Raw genomic sequence first — 20,100 nt, forward strand, 5'->3', positions numbered from 1 at the left:
GATGACTCTTGATCCAAACGCTTTTACTCAAAAGCAGAGGGAAACCCATCCCCTTCTGGTGGGAAAACAGGAGTCAGTGATAATCTAGGCAACCGAACCTGTTCAGTCTTTAACACCATCTTTTGGATTAAAAAAGAATTCTACCTGCCGATGCACATTATTAGACAGCTACCACTTTAAATTCTTTTCAGAGGCTGGGCACAACGTGGCTAAACTACGCCCAGATTAGCCAGGTCTGAACATAGTGTATCCTTTTTTGTAGGCTGTACTATTGATAGCTTGAGGGGCTGTCACACTGGATTTCATTGTTAAAATAGGACACATGCTAGGCACTAGATTCTGCCCTCTCTTATGCCCGTGTGGCTCTCAAATCACTAGGGCAGCATGGAGGTAAGTGAGAGCGGAATTTGGTGATACAAACAACACATTAAAATTCAGACAGCACAATGCTATACAAGCAAATCCCCCCAGCGGCTCTGTGCTTGTGTGGGAACGGAATGATTACCTACCACCTGATTTTAACCACAGTTTCTAATAGGCATAGGCCTTTACTCTTCTTCCCTGACTGTTATAGCCGTAAAGATGAGGAGGGGCAAATGCTAAAATTAGCCAAACCTCGCTCAAGAAAGGAGAGGATAAAAATAAGGGCTGTTATCTGCTCTCCACTCCTGTCTGTCCTCAAGAGTGGTCCTGCATAGAGCAAGGCATTGGGCTCGTTCACCCCTTGTGACCTCAGGGGTGGAACTTTCAGACAGGGAATCTATTAGCAAATTTCAGACTATGTCTCATCGATTCGCTGGTATAAAGGAGTGAAAGAGAGGCTATTTCCCTGCAAAACAGAGGCAGTAAGGCACAGATGGTGAGAACAAGGGCCTCGTGCATAGAACGTACTGCTACTCAGACAAGAAAGGATGCCTGGCGTTCAGTTTATTCTTCCATCTACTGCACATAATGGCAGACATTCTGATTCCATTTAAGTCAGTAGTTCTGCCATTGACTTAAGTGGGATCAGGATTTCACCTAATGAGCCAAATTCATCACTAAAGGCTATGGGGTTGTGTCCACTTTACTCAAATGTGTCTATATTATTAATCCTTTATGAATAATCTATATCATTTACACTCACTGGGACAAATTCAGACCCGATGACTGGTCTGAACTGGGCCTTCTAAATCTTGCCTGACAGCCATCTTTTCTGGTTGACACGTGAGCCTCACTGCATTATATTTTATATATGAAAAGAAATGGCATCTCATATATAATTTTGTGATCTATCGTGGTTCTAAAATATTAATAGAATGCAGATTAAAATATAATAGAACCATAATATGACTCCTGTACAATAAATTATTGTAGGATAGGACTACTGTAAGTTACCTGGTACAGATATTCTTTAACCCTTAAATGATACAAGTTAAAAACATCAGGTTGAGCTGGTAAAATGTGGTATATGCACTATTTGTTGTTATTGTAATTGTGCTAGTACATAGGAGGCCCAGGCATGGACAGGATCCTATTGAGCTAGCAGTACAAACACAGAACAAAATGATGGGTCTATGCCCTAAAAATCCTGCTTAGTTAGTATTTTGTTTAGGTCACAACTAATTACCTTTTAACCTGTCCTCTAGCTTTACATTAGAAATTGTCTGCATTATTCTTACAATTGCATAGCTCATTCTGTAAATATTCTGGCAACCACATGGTATTTCTCAGGCAAGTACCATATCAAGTAACTGCACAAGAAGAGAGTATTTACGAGATATTTCTGCCATCAGAGCTTTAACCACTTCTCATAGACTCATCATATCAAACACAGCTTTTTATGTTTGATAAAGCAATATTCATATCAGCTGAATCAACACAGGTATTTATGCACATTTTGCTTTATTTGTTCATTTGCTGATAAGCCTTGGTGTTTCCTGCTATAATAATGAACGTTGATGACATTGTTAAATGACAGGTGTTGAATCTAATAATTAGACGTTTCACCGGAATGTTTAGGAGGGCTATACAAGGATTTAATTATTCCCAAAGCAGTTTTTGACCCAAATAATCATTAGCCCCATTTTAAGGATGGGCAAACTGAGGCACAGAGAAGTTAAATGACTTGCCCAAGGTCATATAGCTAATCAGTAGCAAAGACTAGGCTAGAGACCAAAAGTCCTAACCCTCAGTCCCCTGCTTTAAACACTAGAAACACTAACATTTGATGAATCCAAAACCTTATCTGTACTGCTTGGCCAAGTTACCTAGGCCTCTCTGCCTCAGTTCCCCATCTGTACAATGGGATAACAGCATTTCCCTCCCTCCCATGGCTGTTGTGAGGATACACACACTAAATATTGCGACTTGCTTTGAGATCTACTGATGAAGAGTTCTATATGAAAAAGCTAGGTATGATTATTATTACTTATAAGCCCTGGTGAAACCCTGTTATGCAAATCTAGGAAGAAATGTTTTCTTTCCCCTTCCAAATAGGCCAAGCAAACCTGAACATGCCTTTCTCATCAGAGCTCTGGTTGCCCCTCTGTGGTAGTAGTTACAATTCTAGCTTTCCCTCCCTCTGAAGAAATCCATTGTAAAAGTTTCCTTATCCTGTAACTTTTCTCTGCAGGTATCTGCTGTCCCTCTCCAGCACACTTGCTCCCACCACTAACATGGCAGCCTCGAGGCCTACTTCCTGGCCACTGAGGTGAATTTGCAATCTAATCAGGTCGGTCCAGCCTTGGTATCCTCTCCAAAGTGATGGATGGGGTAAAATGAATTTGGAAAGAGACTGAAATGACAGCCTGGTGATTACTGCCAGAATTCAATTTGTAACGGCAATAGCCTCTCCTGGGTGGTGAGTATCAATCACTGCTAATATGTAATGAGGCCTTCAGCTCCCACTTAGGCAGTTCGCTATGTCCCGCAGCGTTGCGGGGAAACGCGGCCTCCTCCAAAAGGGCCCAGGGACATCAGCGCTTCAGCAATCCAGCCAGGAGCTTCGGTGGTGCCAAGCAAAAGCAAACCTCTCTTTCTCCTGTGAACTGAGGTTTCCAAAGGGAGTCACGTTGGGAGCCAGAGAACAGCCCCATGTGTCTACATCCTGACTGGGGCCGGCCACCTCAAGGCTGGTGAGAAGTTCTCTCCTCGGGCCCGCTCTGCCCTCAGCCTCGCTGCTGTCTCTTCCGGCTGGTTTCAGCGATGCGGAGGCTCATCCTCAATAATGTTCTGAGCCCTCCAGCTTGTCCCCGATTGGGACACCCCTGGATCCTGAGCCCAGCCAGATGACTAGTGCTAATGGCACTTGTCACTCTGCCCCACTTGCTGTCATACCCGGGCCCAGCCTTCCTTCTCCCGGGGTTAGTGGCTGGCTGGCACATGGTGCAAATATTCCTGCGTGGCCTGACTTGGCCAGCCTGCAGCCGGATAGAACTCCGAGCCTCCTCACCGGCCTGCACCCCTCCGCTGCCCCACTGCAAGACACTGCCCTTGGTTTCCCAGCCCTCCTCTGACCCCCCACTCTCCTGTCATCCCCGCTGTGTCCCCCCATGTGTCCCTCTTCATCTCCCCATATCCCCCATCCCATTCCCCCATCTCCTCATCTCCCCTCTCTCTAGCTGCTCCTCCCCAACCCACCCTTTATTTTTCTCTCCTCTCCCCTCCTCTGACCCCCCCATTACCTGCCATCCCCGCTGTGCCCTCCTCCTCCATCTGTCCTCCCTCCCCATCTCCTCTCCCTTCCCATCCCACAACCTTAATTTTTCTCTTCCCCTCCCCTCCCCCTCCTGCCCCAGTCTCCTCTTCCCTTTTCCCCAATCTCTAGCTCCCCTCCCCACCCTCTATTTTTCTTTTCCTCTAACCCCCTTCTCTTGCTGTACCTGCTGTGCCCCCCCATCTCCCCTATCTCCCTCTCCTCCCTTCCATCTCCCCCACCTCCTCCAATCCCATTCCCCCATCTCCTCATCTCGCCTCTCTCTAGAGCCCCCTCCCCATCCCACCCTCTCCCCTTCTCTAACTCCCCCCAATTACCTGCCATCCCTGCTGTGTCCCCCTCCCTATCTGTCCTCCCTCCCCATCTCTCAACCTTTGTTTTTATCTTCCTCTCCACTGACCCTAATCCCCCCATTACCTGCCAGTGTGTCCCCCCATCTGCTCCCTCCCCTCTTCTCTTAATCCCCATCCCATTACCCCATCTCCTCTCCCCTCCCCATCTCCCTCTCTCTAGTTCCCCCTCCCCATCCCACCCTCTATTTTTATCTTCCTCTCCCCTCCTCTGACCCCCCATCACCTGCCAACCCTGCCGTGCCCCCTCCCCCATCTGCCCTCCCTCCCCATCCCTCCTCTCCTCTCCCCATCTCCCCTCTCTCTAGTCCCCCTCCCCATCCCACCCTCTATTTTATCTTCCTCTCCCCTTCTCTGACCCCCCATCACCTGCCAACCCTGCCGTGCCCCCTCCCCCATCTGCCCTCCCTCCCCATCCCGCCTCTCCCCTCCCCATCTCCCCTCTCTCTAGTCCCCCTCCCCATCCCACCCTCTATTTTATCTTCCTCTCCCCTCCTCTGACCCCCCCATCACCTGCCAACCCTGCCGTGCCCCCTCCCCCATCTGCCCTCCCTCCCCATCCCTCCTCTCCCCTCCCCTTCTCCAGCTCCCCCACCCCTCTCTATTTTTCTCTTCCTCCGACCCCCCCCCCATCAGCTGCCGCCCCCCCCTCCCCGGCGCCCTGCCCCTCCGCCCGGCTCCGCCCCGCTCGGTACCGCATTGCTGTAGCGCAGGGGGGCACTGCATTGCGCCGGCACTGGCAATAGGGGGACCCCCTGCCAGGGAGATAAAGCCGCCGGAGCCGAAGCGGGCAGCCTCTGCTGTCTGAGCCCGGCGCCGACAGCGGTAAGAGCCGGGCAGCGGGCTCCGAGCCCTGCCGGGGCTGGGGGGCTGGGCGGCCCGGGGGGCGCAGGGGGGAGCCGCGGGGGTGCTCCGGGCACTGTCCCTGCGGCCGGCGGGCGTGTCTCCTCCCAGCTCGCTTGGGGGCGGCCCCCCAGGCTGGGGGAGGGGGTTGTGGGGTTCAATGGGGGGCAGCGGCTGGGGGAGGGGGTTGTGGGGTTCAATGGGGGGGGCAGCGGCTGCGGGAGGGGGTTGTGGGGTTCAATGGGTAGGCAGCGGCTGGGGGAGGGGGTTGTGGGGTTCAATGGGGGGGGCATCGGCTGGGGGAGGGGTTGTGGGGTTCAATGGGGGGGCATCGGCTGGGGGAGGGGGTTGTGGGGTTCAATGGGGGGGCAGCGGCTGGGGGAGGGGGTTGTGGGGTTCAATGGGGGGGCATCGGCTGGGGGAGGGGTTGTGGGGTTCAATGGGGGGGCATCGGCTGGGGGAGGGGGTTGTGGGGTTCAATGGGGGGGGCAGCGGCTGGGGGAGGGGTTGTGGGGTTCAATGGGGGGGCAGCGGCTGGGGGAGGGGGTTGTGGGGTTCAATGGGGGGGCAGCGGCTGGGGGAGGGGGTTGTGGGGTTCAATGGGGGGGGCAGCGGCTGGGGGAGGGGGTTGTGGGGTTCAATGGGGGGGCAGCGGCTGGGGGTGACCTTGTGGGGCCCCCTCCCCAGGCAAGGCGAGGCCAGGCATTCGGGCTTTGCAGCGCGGCCGGGTCTGCGTGCGGGGAGCCGGGTGCGTGGGGAGGCTTAAGAAACGGAGAATTAGACCCTGGCCGCTTTGAGCTAGCCAGGTCCGGGGCAATCCGGGTTTAAAAATAACCCAGAGGGAGGGGGGCCGCGAGGGGAGGTTGGGTCGCCAGCAGGTGTTGTCTGCGGCGCGGGTTTTGGCCGTTCCCTGGATTGCAAATCCCTAGCTTTTTCTGCCCCAAATGCCTGGCCCTCCTCCCCCCCCTTTGCAAATAAAAGCGCTTAGCATCTTTCATCCTGGGGGCTTCTCCTCCTCAGCGGATTGCCGCTGGAGGCGAGGGATGCACACCCAGGAAAGAGCTGCCTGCATTTTGGTTCGCTTATCTACAGGCATTAGCATTAGGGATGCAGTTTCCAAAATGCGATGAGCCAGGTCAGTGAAGGGTGAAGAAAGGAGGGGGGAGGGGAGGGGTTTGCCCCCTGGCAGGTTGCTCCGAGGGGGGTATAACTGAGTGCATGATGGAATCTGTATGATACCAGAAAACTTTCCCCCCGGCCTCTTTTGCCTTTAAGGGCAGATATGTGAAACTGGATTTGATTAGGCAACAAACTCCTAGGCTCCTATGCTGCTGGGTTAGTGGTGCAAGGTGCAAAGCCACAGGATCCTGGGAAATGCGGAGGCAGATCACTGGATGTCTTGCTTTTAGACCCTCTTTGCACACCTCTTCCATTGGATCTTGTGGGGAGGAAGAAAAGGAAGAAAACTCGCGGCTGCGTGCCCTGGTGGCATGGCTGAGTGTTCTGCAAGCTTCCAGGGAAAGAGAGGGCTGAGCCTGGGTTATTTTTGTCCATTCCCTTTTGTGGGCACCATATTGCCCACCTGATCATGAGCCCTCTGGGAGGTTTCAGTGGAGCAGCCAGAGTGGAATTGAATATCAACAAGCCTAGGCAAGAACGGACGCCCAGAGCCGAGCACTGCATGAAATGGAGGCAGTGCCTAGTAACCAGTGGGAATTTTTGACATAGAAGCACCCAGAATAAATGAGTAGCAACCCTCCTGGACACAAGGCAGAGGGGGGAGCTGCCAGTCTGGCAGGGTTCAAGGCATAGGCAACTGGTGCTTGCCAGGGAGGGAGGGTGCAGGGAGAGCCACACAGAGGAGCAGGGAGGGCGCACCCCATTTAGCAATCAACATCTAGGCAGGGACATAGGGGAGCAATGCACCTCTGGGGTACCACCCCACATTGTCCATGGTTCAAGGGCTAAGTAGGGTAACATGTTTGGGGCTCCTATGATATGTCATTTTGAATGGGCAGTCTCTGCGGGGGAGGGGCAGCAGTCAGACCTAGCTGCACAGGCTGAAAAGATGGCGACTTGTATGGGGCTCAGCGGGGTTTACCCAGCATGCAGAATGGGAAAAGGAAGGGGGTTCGCCTCAGCCACTCCAGAAGCATGCAGGCGCTTTCCATCACTGCCACAGACAAGGGAGGTGGACAGACGCACCTGACCCGGTCTGGCTACAGCTAGTGTGCTGGTCTCTGAGCAGAGTGCATCCATTCAGCAGGCAGAAGGTACAAATGTGTCTGAATAGTTAAATGTGGTTTGTCATTGTGGGTGAGGCTGCTGAGGAGGCCTGGTGGCCCTGGGTCTTGTTGCTTGTCAGAGCCTCTTGATGTTCTTGTCTGTCCCTCCCCAGCCTCCACGGAAAACAGCTTTGCTTCCACGCCTCTGCTAGCCTCGGACCTTTCCAGCATCACCCGCGAGGATGGGGAAGGAGAAGACACATATCAACATCGTCGTCATTGGACATGTGGACTCTGGGAAATCCACCACCACGGGGCACCTCATCTACAAATGTGGGGGCATCGACAAAAGGACCATTGAGAAATTTGAGAAGGAAGCTGCTGAGGTGAGGCCTATGACCCTTCCCCTCTGTCTCTTCCTCAACGAATGAGTGATGGACAAGCCCTGTAGATTATCCAATCCGTTCCCTGCCAGTGCAGGATTGTTCCCTACAGTATATTCCTTCCCTTCTCCCTGTGCCCTTCCTCTACCTTCCCTCTACTCCTTGGCCCACCCATTGTTCCTATTCGCTCTGTATCGCTTTGCTTCTGGGCCTTTCCAACTTCTCTGGCCTTGGGAAGAGAGGACATTTTGGCATTGGCACGTTTTCCTTTGGGTTTTGCAGCGGACTGTGGCATTCATTGCCACATTCTATATATTGGCCATTGTACAGAGCTAACAAGTTCTAACTGTAAAGAATAAAGATTCTGGAAGGGAGATAAATGTTCATGCTGTAAGGCAGGGGTGGGGAACCTTTTTTGGGTTGGGGGTTGCTGAGTCACAGTAAAATCAGACAGGGGCTGCACACAAGTGAGAAGGAAAAAGGAAAAAAAAAAAACTGAACCCCCAGCTGAGGAGAAAGACACTCCCCATGCTCCCCTTGCACATCAGAACCTAGGGGGCCCAGGCTAGTAGATTTTGTGTGCTCCAGCCCCGTGGTAGGGCAATGGGGGATAAGGGGAGAAGGGACGGGAGTGCCAGCACAGGCTCTCCAATGCTGGAGGGTCCAGGTAAGCCGAGGGCTGCATCTGGCCCCTGGGACTGAGGTTCCCCACCCCTGCCAACATCTAAATATTGGGAGCTAGAAGGAAGTTTTCTCTAGGAATACATTTTTCCATTACTGCCTTCTGCTGTATTTCTTGAATGGCATTCTGAATCAGCTGTCATTGGCCATTGTTGGAGATAAGATACTGGGCTAGATGGTCTGACCCAATCTTGTAAAATCCATTTACATTCCTGGGTTTAGGATCTCGTGTATAGCTTTGGCAGTAGCTGTCAAGGTAGAAAATCTGGTTTGAAATATGTGCCTTCATTTAATTGTATTATTTCTTTTTTTTATAAAGACCATAATAATAGCAGTATAATGATAAATACATTTATTTGTCTTTCATCATACTACATACAAAGACAAAATATATAACAAGGGCAAATGCATCGAGTAAAAGGGAAGAAATACCATTGCAGAATGACCTTTTTAAGTTAAAAGAACTTGAAACATGGCAATAGGAAATTCTTGTGAAATGAACCATATTGGGAACCTTAATGCATTGCTGTAAAATGTCTGTGGCCTTCACAAATTTGTTTTTCATGCCTAGATACTTTAATTTTTCTTAATTCAACATGTGTAATACAAAAAATGCCAGCACTTTTAGAGCTGCCAGTCTTGAACAGACATTTTGCTAACAGTCTCTTAACCCTTTTCATTTATGGAACAACACCCAGGATCAACCACCTTTTTCTGTACTTTGTCATCAGTTCTCTTTGCAGCTTTCTCAGTAAGCTGCACCCTGTATCTTAATTCGGTTGGAAAACGGACTGTGCTATTTGCATAGATATTTTTGTCCTGTACTGATGAGGGAGACTCGGTATAATTAGGTTGTTCTAGATGTGACTGCAGCCACTTTCATGGAACGGACACTTTCACTGACTTGCCAGAATATGCAGGGGCTAGAAGCTGCTATTAATAGCCTATTGACTGAGCTTTCAGACTCCATTTTCTGATGCAGGGTTGTGGAGGGTTTTTCTTTCACTAAGTTGCATTAGGAGGAAATGGAGGCCTGCATGAATAAAAAAACAAAACAACAACCAGCATTGCTCTCATTCCCCCTCTCCCTCATGGCTGATACATTTTTTTTAAGGACAAAAGATAAAAGGAGAGCATACAGAGGTTGTAGCTTAGAAGGTTTCTTTATTTATTTTTTATTTTTGATCTCAGAACATAACTGTCCTTGATGCTTAGCTTAATCGAGAAATATCAGGCAGTTTCTGGTACTTAACAGTGGAGTCATTGTGCAAAGCTAGATAATACAGGTTTTTTTCTACACCAGCTCTGGGTAATTGAAGATACACAGTGAAAGGGACCTAGGGAGTAGGCGGGGGGGGGGGGGGGGGGGCAGAGATGTGTTTGTTAAATAAAGGCTGACATTTGCCTTGAAGCTATGCATGACATTGCAAGTTTTAGTGTGACCCAGCTCTAATTTGGAAAGACCAGCCCCCTCTCCCCATCTTTTCTTTTGGAGAGGGGGATAAGCAAATAACCCTCTCTGATAATTCTCAACTGTCTCTTTTTCTGAATGAGGGGGGATGTTGTGAGGTCTCAAATAAGAAGGCACAGTTGCATGGTCTATAGAGCTGAGGAGCAGCACCAATGTTCCCTCTAATCTTTTCCATACCTATACAGAATAAATTTTGTCATGTGCACCGAGGCATGTGCAAATGTGCACCACCAGGATAAACACAAACCTAGCTGTGGATGCTCTGCTAATCAGCTGGGTGGCATGGATATCTCTCCTGAGCAGCAGCACAAGTGCACAGTTTAGAGGGAACACTGGTCAAAACCATCCCAAATATGTTTAGACTAGATTCATATCCCCAGATGCTCTTCTGAGAAGGGATAGTTTGTCAAGCAGCATGGTACACAAGCAGGGTAGTGGTCTGTGAGCGTGGAGACCTGAGGTATCTTCTCAGCTCCTCCTGTGATTTTCCTCTCTCTCTACCTCAGTTTGTTCATCTGTGAAGTGGGGCTGTTGATACTCGCCATCTCTTGAAAAGCACGTTGAGGTCAATGTGTGAAAAGTGCTTTATAAAAGTGATGGATTATTATCCACTAGCTTAAATAATTTATCTACTACATTTATCTGACGTAGCCACCCTATTTCGCACAATAATTATTTGCATGAAGAATAACCCCATCCTTTTCCATTTGTAATAATGAGCTAGACAAATTAGTGTGCAAACTTGGAAAGATCCTGATTATAATCTGAATTTGTTAGAACCTTCAGGAGTGCATGGAAATTCAGAGGAGGCAGGCTTTTTGTTTGCACGATGTGGCTGTTTATTTCCTTGTAGCAAGCAGTAGGTTTATTCAACCATTATAGGACTATACCCATCACCCTCAGTGCCTGACTGCAAAGTCATCCCCAACAGAAATCTATGTACGCGGTGTGCCCTCCATCAGTACTTTGTGCTGCACAAATCGTGCACAGGGGAATCACGTCACCACCTCCGGGAGGGAACATGGCAACTATCTAATGAAGGCATTGATCCGGTGTCTGCTGAAGTTCATGGAGATTTTTCCATTGACTCTGATGGCAGTGGACCAAACAGAGCACAGTAGCAGAACATAACACAGTTAACTTAGAGAGGATAAACTGTTATACAGCAATATTAACTTTCATACCAAATCTTAGGGTTGGAAGAGACCTCTGGAGGTCATCGAGTCCAGCCCCCTGCCCAAAGTAGGGATGTTAAATATCGGTTAATTGAATAGTTGAGTAACCTCATACATTCTTATTGGTTAGTCGACTATTCTATAGTCCCTGGCGTGGGGCTGTGGCAGCAGACTCTGTCTAGGGCGGGTCTGAGCTCCTGGGCCTGGTGTGAGCCAGAACTGAGCCAGGCTGCCTGCCTGCCTGACTCTTAATACACTTCAAATGCAGAGCTGCAGGAGGGAGAGGTCCCATACTCATCACAAGCCAGGACTGTGCGGGGCAGCCGGCCAGCCTGCTAAAATATTTCCTGGCGAGGGGAGGGAGGGAAATGCGTGTAGTCTATAACATTAACCAATAAGCTTTTGCTAATCAGTTAATCGGTTAATTGACTATACTCTTACATCCCTAGCCCAAGGCAGGACCAACCCCGACTCAATCATCCCAGCCAGGGCCTTGTCAAGCTGGGACTTAAAAACCTCTAGGGATGGAGATTCCACCCCCACCCCAGGGAACACATCCCAGTGCTTCCCCACCCTTCTAGTGAAATAGTTTTTCCTAATATTCAACCTAGACCTCCCCCCCTGCAACTTGAGACCATTGCTCCTTGTTCTGCCATCCGTCACCACTGAGAACAGCCTTTCTCCATCCTCGTATGTGAGGATATGAGCCAGCAACAAACAGCCTGTCGTTAGAAAGAAACTTCCACTATGGGCAGAGCATTCATAATTGCCCCTGAAGTTTGTTGCAGTTTCCTTTGAGGTATTTAAAATATCTCGTACTGATGACTACTCTAGACAGGATCTTGGACTAGATGAATTTGCTATGGCATTTGCTATGTTCTTGAGAACTACACAGGAGGTGGAGGAGCAGGCCATGGCAAATGCCTCGTTCTCTAGATAAGCTCTGTTTTTCTGATTTTTAAAGACCAGAATATCCATGGGCATTAACCTTGTTAGTTTTGCAAGACACACCGGAAACACTGTCCGGCAACAGTCAAGTAACTACAGTGCATCTGAGCCTATTGCAGGATAGCCATCTGCCCCGTTCAACTTCATTTTCATTGATAGAGGGCTCACGCTTTGGAGGGGATGCACTCAATTCCAATCCAGGAGGGGAAAGACCATTTTCCCCCTAATGGAGTGAAAGCTCCAATCATGATTTAGCCTTAGAAAAGGCTGGAGGGAATAGATGGGGAAGATGGATCCAGCACATGGCAAAACCTAATGTTGTGGCTTCCCCAGCTATATAAATACGTAGATTGAGACCTACGGGGAAGACCCAAGTTGTAAACTGTAATGCTAAACTGAGAAAGCATTGCAACAAAAACAGGAGTATACTCTGGCTAAAAAAAAATCACATCATGATTTTCCCTCTGAGCAAGGCCTGTCACCCCATGATGGTATTGACGTTGATTAGCTCCACACAGCACAGTTTTATGCATTAGATCCCCATGGCTATGATGTCGTCCATTAGTCAGCAAGACTATAGCATAGCTTTGCCTGTGAATTCATCCACTGCTTAGCAACCTCACCTTGCTCTTTTACCCGCCCGCCCACAATATCGCATCATCATCTCATTGATTTCATCCATGAAGCATTGCCCCGTGGCGGTGTTCATTTCACCCGCTGCCCGGCTACGCTGCCTCCTGGACATCCGGATTGAGAAGCAGTGTTTTCCGCGGGCTAGCATTGTTGCATCGTTTCACATAATAGCCAGCAATGTTGGCTCAGGGATTTTTCCAGTATGGCTTGCACTGTAATTTTTTACCATCATTTCCTGTCTGTCCGAAAAAGAATCATCTCTCTTTCACTACAGCTGGAGGACCTGGCCCTGCTGCCATTGAATTGTAGGATTTCTTCTTTAAGGTTTGCAGCTTTGCTTCCCAGTTCGGTCGGTCTCTGAGCTCACGAAGGACGGTTAGCAGGATGCCTCATCACCAGCTGACCATGTTTCTGGGCTCAGGTTTTCATCCGGTGTTCTCTTCTCTCTCTTTCTTTAATCACCTGCTAGATGGGGAAAGGCTCCTTTAAATACGCCTGGGTACTGGACAAGCTAAAGGCGGAGCGCGAGCGCGGTATCACCATTGACATCTCCCTGTGGAAGTTTGAGACCACCAAATACTACATCACCATCATCGACGCGCCGGGCCACCGGGACTTCATCAAGAACATGATCACGGGGACCTCACAGGTGAGAGCAGCGAGAGGAGGAGCAGAAGGATGGGAGCACTTAAGAGTGAAAACGTGCTGTGTTGGGGGGTGGAGAAGGGCTGGGGCAGCTGGGCGACACCCTGGGGTGCTGGGTGGATGGGTGGGTGCCTATGCATGCTTTTCAAAACTCTGACTGGGCGGGTTCTGCCTACTGGACTTCACTTCAGAATCCAGCAGATCCAGATTGAAACAAATGGGAAGCTCTTTCATCTGCACATCATGTGGCACCCTTTTTCTGTTAAATCCAGAAAGGCCACACCCACAGCCTCCTCCTGGATTTGGCCTGTGACAGCAAAGGCTGTGCAACCCCAGCTGTGCCTTAATGTTTCCTAGTGTGGAAGGCCAGAAGGGCCAGCAGGTCTGACCTTCTGCAGATGACAGGCTGTGAGATTTCACCCAGCCACCCCCATATGGAGCTGAGGAACTTCCTTCACTTGGTGGCAGTGCAGAGTGCTGTAGAAACACCCACTGTGCATGGGGCCTGTCTGTGTCTGGCAGGGCCCGCTCATTCACTTCAGAGCCCCTCCGCCCTTTGATTTCCTTCCAATTGGAGCTACCCGTCCCTGCTTGGCCAACGGCAGCCAGAGGGTGGGAAACGGGAAGAGGAGGGGGAGTCTCGTGGAAATAATTAAGGCCCGTAAAGTGCTTTAAAATCCTTGGGTGAAGGTGCTAACAAAATGCAACATGTTATTAATGAACTTCCCCTCGCCACGCTGCCGAGCGGTGTGTAATGTCATTGGACTCGTTTCAGGGGTGGGTAACGTGGAGCGACCAAGCAGCTTGCCTGGCCTGCCACGGCAGGGTCAGCAACAGCTCCCGTGGCAGGCCCCAGGAGTCCTGACTTCCCGTTCCCGGCCCATGGCAATGGGGGCACAGTGTGGGCCCGGCCGCTCTCCCCTGTGGGTTCTAGCACCGTGCTGGGAAGCTCTGCTGGTTGTCCGTGGGCCTCAGTTCCTTTGGCCAGTGCAAGGAGAGAAGGTCTAAATCCCGGTTCCCTCAGTTAGAAGCAATAGGGTTCACGGATAGCTGTGTGGGCAGGTGGGATGACATTTTGGACTCCCAGGCACTGGAGTGTGGCCTTTCCCTTGAGCTGTCTGGCCTCAGCCCATTCCTAAACAAGAAGGCGCTTTCCATCCCATCGGCTCAGACTGACTGGCCATGGAAAGGTTTTGGGGCTTTCCTCCTTCCCTTCACAAGGCCACTTTTGTTTCCCTCCTTTGCACGTCAGGGTACCTCAGCTACCGAGTCGGGCCTGACCATTTGGCTGAGAACTGGAGGCCTCCTTTGAAACTTCCAGTATCTGCTGTTAAGCAAGCCTGGCCAGGAGGGGGGCGGGTGGATTCTGGCGATCGGTGCAGTCTGGCCGTCCTCTGCCAAGAGGCTGTTGGCTGTAGGGATGTTAAATCCCATTTGAATAGTCAACCAGGTAAACCTTATGTTTAACCAGTTAACGGGGCTGCTTCAGCCCCCACTGATTAACTGTCACCAGTAAGCGTCACCTAATCAGGGTGATGTTCACCGATTCACCATTCACATCCCTGGGTGGTAGTTTTCCCTTTATCCTACCACCAGCTGCTGCCTGTGCAGAGGTACAAAAGCAAGGTGTTCCCTGTAAGACGAGCACTTGGGCGGCCACCCCGGGAGAGATTAAAATGCTGCCCAGATGATTAGCAAAGTGCCCACAGCTGGCAGCAGATGCTGCTGCTGGTGGTGCACATCTGCACATGCCTTGGTGCACATAAGACAATTTATTCCGCACATGGCTGGAAAATATTCGAAGGAATCTTGGTAACTTTGAACTGGGGTCTTGCTATTCATTAGCATGGTGTGCTAGCCTCAGAAATGCCAATCAGACCCTGCCTTACCCCTGCCAAACACCGTAATGCAGAAATCCTGGACTTCCATTGGCCTGTCGTGGTTATGCCCACTGGTGAGGTAGGCAGGAGGCATTGCACCGTGGTTCAGGGAACCTGCTGAATCCAAACAAGGTACAGTGCGTTTTTAGGACCCTGCTGATATGCTGCGTGAGCCGTAGAAGCGCAGACAGCCCAAGCTGTTTGGAAACAGCAGCGGAAAGCGAGGGTTTGGGAGGTGTTAGGGAAGAGACCGTACAGCAGTGCTCAGACTAGCCTGAGAAGGGTGAATATTCCACATATCTGGCTGCCCAAAGCAAGCCGGGCACGCTGAGCAAACTGGGCTTGGAAATCAGAGCCCTGGCGCACCCTGCCCTGCTGTCCCCCTCCACGGGCCTGGTTCGGAGCGGTGCTGAGCACCTGCAAACTCCTGCTCTGTTTAGCAGCTTCCCGGTGGGGAGGCTTCAGAAACTGTGACTAAATATAGCGATCACTGGGTCTCCTCGCTTTGCTGCATGCCATGAAATGCCTGGCGAGATGAGTCTCCCTGGCTGAGCCTTATCTGTGGCTCTTTGGTCTCGCATCGTGACCCTCTGGAGTTACGAAGGCGAATTCTTCCTTCATTGCTAACACGTTAAACTGTTCCCTGCCCCCCCTTCCGTTCTGCAGCTCCGCGTACAGAACATCTTGGGGTCCCATGTCGATACCTGGGATCATCCCATTCGTTTCACAGGGAGTTGGATATGCCCTAGAAGACATGTCGTGATGAGGCCACATCTATTGTGTCCTGTTTTGCCTCCCCCCTCCTTCCACTACTGAAAGGATGTGGACAAATGGGAGAGAGTCCAGCAGAGGGCAATGAAAATTATTACAGGGCTGGAGCACATGACCTATGAGGAGAGGCTGATGGATTTGGGCTTCTTTAGCCTGCAGAAAAGAAGAGTGAGGGGGGATTTGAGAGCAGCCTTCAGCTACCTGAAGGGGGGTTCCAAAGAGGATGGAGAGAGGCTGTTCTCAGTAGTGACCGAGGGCAGAACAAGGAGCAATGGGCTCAAGTTGTTGTGGGGAAGGTCTAGGTTGGATATTAGGAAAAACTATTTCCCGAGGACGGTGGGGAAGCACCGGGATGGGTTCCCTAGGGAGAGGGTGGAATCTTCATCTTAGAGGATATTAAGGCAAGACTTGACTAAGCCCTGGCTGGAATGCTTTAGTTGGAGTTGGACTAGATGACCTTCTGAGGTCTCTTCCAACCCTAATTGTCTATGATTCTATGATAACCCATCGTCTGTGGAATTCATCACATGCTCGCAGGCAGCCTCCCCTGCCGCCCCTGTCAGTCGCTGAGGAGGGAGCATGGCCCTGGGGAAAGAGGGGCTGGATAATGGCAGGCTGGATTTGTGCACGTGGGGTTTGATCCAAAGTGCACTGAGACAAGTTGGAAGATGTCCATTGACTTGAAGGGTTTAAATCAGGGCCATGCTGTGCACTTCTGCATGGCTGAGCTGAGACCCTGGCTGAAATCGCAGGCGAACTTGAGTCGGACGGATTCATCCCGGTTCCCAGCCCATGCCAGAAAACCACACACAGCTGGCATTCGGGAGTAGCACACTTAGCGCATCACCGGAGTTACAGGGGTTGGCGTTTCCATAGCACCTGCTTAGACAATGCCTGTCTCAAGGGAGTGTTCGTTTGGGGCCTGTTAAAATCAGTGGCAGTATCCCCACTGGTGTAATTAGCAGCAATATTTAATCCTTGGGGGGGCGAAGTGTTGGACAGGAGCAGGCTCACCCTCTTCCAGCGTGTGTTGGGCAGTCGCCCCGCACGTCACAAGAGAAGGAAAGGTTCGGTAGAGTCTGAGAACCCGCTTAGGTGCCTGGTTGGCCCCCAGTCACTCGCAGGTGAGCACTGCTCATGCGTTAATACACTTGCCCTCACAACACTCTTGTGTTCTTCTAATGTGGCTTGCAAAAGGTCTTCTAGGGCGAAGACCTAGAAGTCTCAGGTGCCAAGCTCTGGCCTTAACTGCAAGAGCATCTTCTCCACCTAGGACGATGGTCGTAGAATCCTAGAACACTAGAACTGGAAGGGACCTCAAGTCCAGCCCCCTGCCCTCACGGCTGGAGGGCAGTAAATAAAGTCTTAGGGCAGAGCTGGCTTGGCAGGATGGGAAAGAGGAGGCTTGCTTTCAAGAGGAGGAGGGTGCGTTCCTTGTCGTGCTGGCTAGTGGGCGAGAGAGGGAACTTGCATGGAGAGGTCAGTATGAACAGGGCTGGCCCGAGCCCTTTTGGCGTCCTGGGTCTGGGTGTGCGGCGCTGGCCCCGGGCGCAAGGCGCATGCGCAGGCCCACCCGTGGGGTGCAGGCCCGCTCCCCCCCCCCAGGGTTTGCAGGCCAGCCCCCGGGGTGCACAGCGCATGCGTGCGCCAGCCACAGCCGCTGGCGTGCAGCCCGGGGCCTGCCCCCGGGGCACACTGCGCATGCGTTATCCAGCGTGGCCCGGCCAGCGCTGCTAGCGCACGCGCCAGGCCATGCATGGCCCCGCAGCCGTAGGGGCAAGGGCGCTTCTGTCTGGCGCTGCGGGAGCCGGGCGTGCGGCTCCTGATGGCAGCTGTAAGGGTCGCCGCACGCCCCTTACAGCTGCCATCAGGCACCCCCCGTGGGTAGGCGCCCTGGGCAGCTGCCCAGCGCGCCCGTGCCTCCATCCAGCCCTGAGTATGAACCATTTCTCTGAAGGGGAACCCAAGCAACAGAGGACAGGTCTGCTAGGGTCTGACAGCAACGCCTAACCTGCTTTGTCTTTCTTGTTCCCAGGCGGACTGTGCGGTGCTGATTGTTGCCGCGGGCGTCGGTGAGTTTGAAGCGGGCATCTCCAAGAACGGGCAGACCCGTGAACACGCCCTTCTGGCCTACACGCTGGGCGTCAAGCAGCTCATCGTCGGCATCAACAAGATGGACTCCACGGAGCCGCCCTACAGCGAGAAGCGTTACGACGAGATCGTCAAGGAGGTCAGCGCCTACATCAAGAAGATCGGCTACAACCCTGCCACGGTCCCCTTCGTGCCCATCTCTGGGTGGCACGGGGACAACATGCTGGAGCCATCTCCCAACGTAAGTGCGTGCGGGTTCGGTGCTAGGCTGGCCTCCTCAAAGCTGCGCCAGTCCAGGCAAAGGTTGACTTCTGTGCTGTGTAAAAGGAAGGCGAATTGCGCCCCCCAAGCCATGTTGCCAAAGCAGATCTTCGTCCTAAGCTTTAATCCAGCTGACCAAACGTAAATGGGTCCAGTGTTCCAGGGCGCAGGTGATCGTCCTACACTGGACGGGTACCACGGCAGATTAAGTGTAAACGTCTGCAGGTGCTGATTTGATTGACATCTCTTCGGGGATTTAATTTGAAGGCCTTTGGTTCCTAGCAACCAGATCCATCCACAGCCCTCGTCAAACCCAGGGGGAGCAGAAGAGGTTGTTGTGCATTGTTTCTTCAGTGCAGTAACACAAACGAGGTCCTGCCCTTGGAATGGCTGCCTTTATTCAGTCTCGTTTCTGCCTATCCGGCATTGGGAAATTCTCCCAGAAGCGTCTATGGCAATACAACGGCCCCAGAGAGACATACGGACAGAGTGGCTGTCTGTCTGTCTGAGTCTCTGTGGCAACCCAGGACTCCAAGACGGGGTGGGCAAAAGGGCCTCCACGGGCTGGATCCGGACCACCAAGTGGGTTGATCAGTCTCACGGAGGCCCTGCCGCTCCCCTGACCCCAGGGCAATCAGGGCTCGGGGGCCAGGGGAGCGCACGAAGTCTCCTCCCGCCCTGCAAAGGGGCTCGGTCCTTAGAATCAGCTGCCAGCTGCTGCTCAGCTGATGGATGACTCTATGCATGGTGCTCCCTTGCAGGGTGGGGGCAGACTTCCTGTGCTCCCCCTGCCCCCAGGCCTTGACTGACCTGGGGGCAGGGTAGGGGAACGTGCAAAGTCTCCTCCTGCCATCAGAGATTCTAGTTCTCTCTGGGGGGGGAGGGCTGGGGCAAAGACTTCATGCGCTCCCCTACCCCCAGACCAATCAGGGTCTGTGGGCAAGGAGGTGCAGAAATATCCTGGCCCCGCCCCTTCCGCATGAGATCCCGCCCCTTCCAGGGTGGCCTAGGGCCACTTCAAACATTTCTGAAGTGGCCCCTGGTCAAAAACGATTGCCCACCCCTGCTCTAAGAAGTGAGCTATGGCAGCTGTGATCCTTTGGCTCATGCAGGGTGGCTCCTATAAAGTGGAGCCCATTCTGTTTTTAAATGACCCAAGCAGTGGGGCTTCCCCCCGCCCCTGTGGGGACCATTCATGGACCAACCGAGGAAGAATTTCCTGAGGTTAAGTCTAAAGGGCCCTTTCTGTCTGAATTGGTTCCCGTTCCTCCTAATTATGTGCCACATACTTATTCGAGAGCCACTCTCCTTTCTCAGCATGTGCATGCTGGGCATATGTGCTGCTGAATTGCTCCCCTGTTCCCACCTCACCCCTCACTTCCCCAAACTCTGTATATTTAGCTCATTCGCTCACTCTCCCTACATCAGCCTCCCCATCTTACTGGTCTGCACTCGCTGACTTCCTTTGTCCATACCTTTCTGATGAGGCGGTACCCAGCATGGAACGAGCTATTTCAGGGCCAGTCGGTCATACCAGGACGAGCTCCTCCCCCTATAAGGCATAGCCATGAGCTGGTTCTGTGAGGGCTGTTTCATCAGACATGCCCCGGCACATCTTGGGGACACATTTTTTTGCATGGCAAAATCTCCAGGTGAAAATTAAATTGACCCCATTGAAGAAAATTGTTGATGCCGCAACCCAACATCATTTGACTAGAGTGTGAGCTCCGGGGTGCGTAGGAGGGGGCTCTGTTCAGCCAGAGATGGGAGGAGAGAAGTTGCCGCTCCCGATGGAGGCAGGGATAGGGAGAAACATCTAAGCTTTGTCTTGCAGCAGCTGATCCCCCACGGGTGTGACAATAGGGCTTCCCAAAGGCCTCTGGCAGTTGTCAGCCTGTCACCTGTTCTGGTGATACTCTTATGGGGAGCTTTTTTGGTGGGAAAAAAAACTAGCCACATCCCAAAAGGAAGACAGGTCCAGTGCTTGGACTGCTGGCCTGGCACCTGTAAGATCCAAGCTCAGTTCCTGGGCTGGCACCGACTCCC

At 51.9% G+C, this 20,100-nt stretch overlaps 1 protein-coding gene across 2 annotated transcripts in view; it reads left to right on the forward strand.

The window, feature by feature from the left end:
• Positions 1–4,716: 4,716 nt before the first annotated feature.
• EEF1A2 (eukaryotic translation elongation factor 1 alpha 2) overlaps positions 4,717–20,100 on the forward strand; it is a 29,154-nt gene continuing 13,770 nt past the window's right edge. Inside the window, exons 1-4 of one of the 2 annotated variants that reach the window (XM_075901034.1) lie at positions 4,717–4,872; positions 7,289–7,501; positions 12,876–13,055; positions 17,738–18,034. In XM_075901034.1, the coding sequence (XP_075757149.1) occupies positions 7,358–7,501; positions 12,876–13,055; positions 17,738–18,034 (621 nt within the window). In that variant the 5' untranslated portion in view covers positions 4,717–4,872; positions 7,289–7,357. Of the gene's footprint in view, positions 4,873–5,893; positions 6,026–7,288; positions 7,502–12,875; positions 13,056–17,737; positions 18,035–20,100 lie in introns of those variants that run through there. The other variant, XM_006132491.4, reaches the window with a different exon arrangement.

The sequence above is a fragment of the Pelodiscus sinensis genome, chromosome 18, assembly GCF_049634645.1.
Source record: "Pelodiscus sinensis isolate JC-2024 chromosome 18, ASM4963464v1, whole genome shotgun sequence".
In the NCBI taxonomy this organism is placed as follows: domain Eukaryota; kingdom Metazoa; phylum Chordata; order Testudines; family Trionychidae; genus Pelodiscus; species Pelodiscus sinensis.